Genomic DNA, 5,046 nt, shown 5'->3' with positions numbered 1-5,046 from the left:
AGGGCGGATTCTTGTACACAGATTAAAACCTAATCTTGTGCTGATTTACACTGGAAGATCTTTCAAGACTTATCTGTGAACTAGATAATGACCTTTACCATTTCAACGTCACTTTATGGGCTCATTTAGCGATTCTAAACAGGTGTATTGAACGATAACATGCCTAACAACTCAAGTTCTTTTATGTTTTTTTATTTTATTTTATTTTTAAATGCAGAATCTATACTGATTGTGTCGAATTGTCGATTGTGTATCTTGTGTTGTCGAATGAAATGTCTGAGGAACGCAGTACGGGTGGGGTGGGATTGTTCAAACTCCTATATGGAATATCCTAGTTCCATATAGTGCTGAACTGGATACATTTGGAAACATGAAAGAATCGCCTCAGGTCACTAGAGAGGAATTATTAAAGATGAAAAAAGAGCGAATAAATGCGTACAATATCACACGACGACGACGGATATTAACGCTGCCTATTTTTTTTATAGGTGCATATGCGAACGCAAGCAAAAAATGTACAAAATTTCCTACATCCTTATAGGGTAGTTTGTCAGTTTTTTTTTTTTTTTTTTTAACGAAAGGTTGTTTAATAAAACATGCTCGGGTTCTGCTAGTCTTATCTCCAACTAGAAACCGGTTGCCAACGATTGCATCATTCCTTTCATGTGACTCCCTTACGCCCCAAATTCGTCCTGGCCGTCTTATGACTGCATCACATCTTCCCGCTCACACAAACTCGCACTGAGCGAGACAACCAGCAAAGTCAATAAGTCCCGCCCCTCCCGCCCAGCGCGCCCGCTCATTGGATGTCTCTAAGCAGAAGAATTTCGACCGCCTCGCTTGATTGGCGCACACGGCCGACCATCTCCTGTCAGTTCCTCGCAATCTCGGTTAGGTTGCACCTTGAGATCCTTCCCCCAGAGTTCGGTTGGAGTCACTCTATAAATGTCCCCGGGAGTTTCCGAAATCCACACTCGGTGACTTCAACTGAACAATGGTTAACATGAGCTATCACCAATCTCTACAAAAACACACACAGACCCTGAATCCGAAACAACCGAGGAAAAGAAATAATAAAAAGAAAAGGGTGAGTGTCATTATCTATTTCTCTATTCTTTATTGTGATCTGATGTACTTTTCTTGTTGGTGTATGTCAAGCTTTTCCTTTTGGGATACAGGAATGCGCATGTTTTGGCGACTATCCCAGGCTGTTTTTGGAATACAGTTGCTCAACTCAAATTTCACAGGATTCTCCTCCTTTCCCGTCTGTTATTTTCTTTATTTAACGCAACATAGTTGCGCTTTTATTTCCTGCTTTTATTTATTTTACTTTAATAGTTACTTCCTTACAAAACAACGCAATGACAGCTGTCATTTCGTCACAATCGCGGCATTTTAGACGCGCGCCTGCGAACTTTTTTTGCGAACGTTTTATTTTTAACGGTTATTTTGTCATCAGTTATTGATCGCCAGTGACACTGCGTTAACGGAACTGCGCTACATCAACTTTTTACAGTTTAAGTAATCAAATGGATGTAGTCATGATGGCTAACTCGTTGTGTTTTTACGTCGTTAAAGTACTTTTAAAGTGTTATTTTGGTGCGAAGTGTTCGCCCTTTGTTTCCTCGCTCCTGTACTTTGATTCCATGACGTCATTGGCTCGCTGTCAGTTTCGTTAAACCCCCGCTCCAGATTGACAGTTTATAAAAGAAAATTTATTTAAACTATTAAAGTGACACGAGAAGTTAATTATCGTGTAATTTTACGACTGACTATTAATTTAAAAATATTCGATTTAGTCATATTTGGAGTAACAAGCCAGAATACAACAAATAAACGCCATAACATAATTATTTATGCTTTAACAATAGATAACATAACTTGTATGTATTAAGTTTGTCGCTTTACACTGCATTAGGATTTACATAAAAATAAATAAAACACTTGGGAGTGCCTCAGGTGCATATTTTAGGGCTGTTTTCATTGTCTCACGGACATCTAAAGTAGCGTGTTTGTCGCGTTTACATCTCAAATGAGTTCTGAGGTGTGATTTCAGCTGAACTTGAATGTCTTCGCATTGAAAGCGAGATTCATTCAGCTTGTTTTGACAGACTGTCAGCGCTCAGACTCACGCAGAGGGCGCCCTCGAGCACACAATGCGCCTTTGTTTACATAAAAAATCACAATGACCTAATTTTAGATTCTAGATTAAAGAATCAATAATTACTACGGGTTATTTTTTTACGAGCATTCAATCGTTCTTAATTATTCACAAGCCCCTCCCTCTATGATGCATCTTCATCTTTGTTCTTGCACGTGTTCTGCTTGTTTCACAGCTGATATAGATTATTTTTTAACATTCTTTACTTTTTTTTATTTTTAAATAGTTTTTGTAAGCTTGACAAGTTCCATTTTTTTATTTCTCTAGAATTATTGGGACAAAATATCGCCGCCAACCCACATTCAAACTTGATTGACAAGAGACACTTTTAAAGGTGAGCACCTTTTAATTTTTTTTTTAATTTTTTTTTGAAGTACAATAAGTTTGAATGATTTCAATATTACACTATAACAACAGGCTACAATAAATAATAATGATTATTTTTCAGTCAGTGCATGCCTCTGAAACTCCATAAAGCTGATTATTTACTGTGCAGTAACGCTGCTCGTCCACTATGTGTCCTTGTTGCACCCAGTGGCCGAGCAGTCAATCTTACTGTCTCGTATAATATAGCGGGTCACCCAAATAAATCAGCTATTCCCAAAACCTGCGGCGCAGGTGTGCTGCTGATGTGTTAGAGCTCCCACTAGATGCATCGTTTCATCATCACAGTACAGCAACATCATTCAGAGGTTTGTTTATTCCTTCTTTTAGATAGTTTATGTATTTTTATGTGGGCCAGGTCTGGTGTGCTAGGTGTGGGAGCATATCGTATTGTGTCTGTGGATAGCGACTGATTGGTGCGATGACTGCGGAGTGGCTGTACCCCCCTGGTGTGGGGACGCTGTGTGGTGCAGAGTTGGAGGCGTGGTATGAAGACCTACAGGATATCTTGGGCTCCGACGGAGGCGGGGCCAAACTTACGCGAGCCCCGCCTTGCTCCGAGGTCAGTAACGTCAAACGCTGTGCTATAGTCGCGTCCGTACACGTTTTTCCCTAACGGTTTGTCTTCTCAATGCAGAAGGAGCCTGAGTTTCTGGATGTGTTGGAGAGCTGTTCGCTCACCTGGTTGACGGAGGGGCAGGTATGGGGAGATGGCGTGCAACGCGTTACCGACGACCTGCCGAGTACGCCAACGCCTCCACGACAGGACGACCGGAGAGCCGACTCCGAGCACATCTCGTCCGGAGGAGACTTGCTTCCGCCGGAGTTCTTCGAGCTGCTGAGCGAAGGAGGCGTTGGGTCGGTTGAAACGATGGCTAGCGGCGGATACCACCTCAATCCGCCTTCGTCTCCGGCTGTTAGCGAGGAGGAGCTCCCGACGGTTCCCGACACGTCGTCCTGCTCATCGGCGTCCCAGTCGCCGTCACTAAACTGCTCCCCGCCCGCGTCCCCTCCCGCCTCCTCGCGTCCCGGAAAGAGAAAGCGAAGCACCGACGCGCTGTGCTCTCCATCCCCCGGGAAGAAGAGCAGGAGAGAGCGCGAGCAGGAGAACGAGAGGAAAGTGCAGGAGCTGACGGATCAGAACGAACGCCTCAAAGCCGAGATCGAGCGTCTGGGAGAGGAGGTGCAGAGGACGAGGCGCGCGCTCATCGAGAGACTCGTCAACACCAGGAGGTGAAGAGCAACAGGACTGAAGCGGTTGAACAATTGACCATGAAATGCACATTTAGAAGGGGATAAAAGACATGTGGGACGGGGGGAGAAAGAGAAGGAGGTTTACAGAGCGTCTCCCGCCGAGAGAGAAAGAGAAAGTCAGATTAAGCCGTAGAAAAGAAAGAATGTGGAGCGCAACGGAGGGAAACACGTCCCCGGTCAAACCTCACCCCGAACACAACTCCATTTGGCACAGAGAACACAAAGCCGTTTTCAGTCAGATTGAAACGCTATGATGTTACAATTTGACACTTTGAATAAAACAAAGGAAGAGATTGCATTAAATTAATAGAAATATCAAAAGAAAAAGAAGAAATTAGATGAAAAAACAAGCAACTATGGTAAATGTTACAGTTTAAAGAATATCGCGAATTATGATAAATTAAAAATAACTAAAGTTAATATGATACATGAGAAAATAAAGCCTGATTTTACACACACAAAACGGAAAATTAAAAACGACTTTATTCTTTTAAAATCAGCAAAAATAAAAGGCAAGTGCTTCTATGATGTTTAAATGCTACAATTTAACGAATGACACTTCGAATAAAATTATGAGATTTCATTACAGTAATAAAAATAGCAAAAGCAAATATGAAATTAGATAAAACAACAAACCTTATTTGTTTTTGCAGTAAATTACAGTAATGCGTTTTAAACATTTAAAGCAAAAATTAAAGGCAAGTGTCTTTTAAATGTTTTTAAATTTAACGAACGAGATTTCATTACAGCAATAAAAATATCAAAGAAAAGAAGAAATTAGGTTAAAGAAATTAAAGACAAGTACAATTATGATGTTTAAATGTTAGAAATTAAATGACAATACGAATAAATTAAAGAATAAGATTGCATTACAGCAATAAAATATCAAAAGAAAAGAAGAAATTAGATTTTCTGAAGGTTTTTGCACTATATTAACATGACTGTAATACAATGTATTAAACATTTAAACAAGCAAAAATTGAAGACAGTAAAACAAATGCTGAAATTATCAAAGGACACAAATTAAAGCAATAGATATTTTGCGGTACATTAATAAAAATGCAGTATGCAATCAACTAATCGCAATGGCACTGAAATCCACCTTTGTTTTATTCAAGCAAAAGTCGGGGTGTTTTTGACCGGTTTTCGTGAGATTCATCGTGTAACGAGCCTAAAACACACCAAATTGCATTAAACCACCCAAAGGTTAATCAACTTTCTGAGTAACTGAAAGCTGATAGCTCATC

The 5,046-nt window shown here is 40.4% G+C and overlaps 1 protein-coding gene across 3 annotated transcripts in view; it reads left to right on the top strand.

Annotated features, from left to right (window-relative positions):
• The first annotated feature begins 849 nt into the window (after window positions 1-849).
• The window catches only part of ddit3 (DNA-damage-inducible transcript 3), a 4,741-nt gene continuing 544 nt past the window's right edge, over window positions 850-5,046 (top strand). Inside the window, exons 1-5 of one of the 3 annotated variants that reach the window (XM_081380845.1) lie at window positions 920-1,087; window positions 2,429-2,495; window positions 2,735-2,853; window positions 2,952-3,107; window positions 3,183-5,046. The exon at window positions 3,183-5,046 is cut by the window's right edge and continues 544 nt beyond it. In XM_081380845.1, coding sequence (XP_081236971.1) covers window positions 2,812-2,853; window positions 2,952-3,107; window positions 3,183-3,782 — 798 coding nt within the window. In that variant the 5' untranslated portion in view covers window positions 920-1,087; window positions 2,429-2,495; window positions 2,735-2,811 and the 3' untranslated portion in view covers window positions 3,783-5,046. Of the gene's footprint in view, window positions 1,088-2,428; window positions 2,496-2,698; window positions 2,854-2,903; window positions 3,108-3,182 lie in introns of those variants that run through there. The other 2 variants (XM_081380847.1, XM_081380846.1) reach the window with 2 other exon arrangements.

Source organism: Scardinius erythrophthalmus, assembly GCF_964197995.2.
Source record: "Scardinius erythrophthalmus genome assembly, chromosome: 12".
Lineage (NCBI taxonomy): Eukaryota > Metazoa > Chordata > Actinopteri > Cypriniformes > Leuciscidae > Scardinius > Scardinius erythrophthalmus.
The sequence above is the reverse complement of the archived record's forward strand: the minus strand, read 5'-3'. Positions and strand labels throughout refer to the sequence as shown.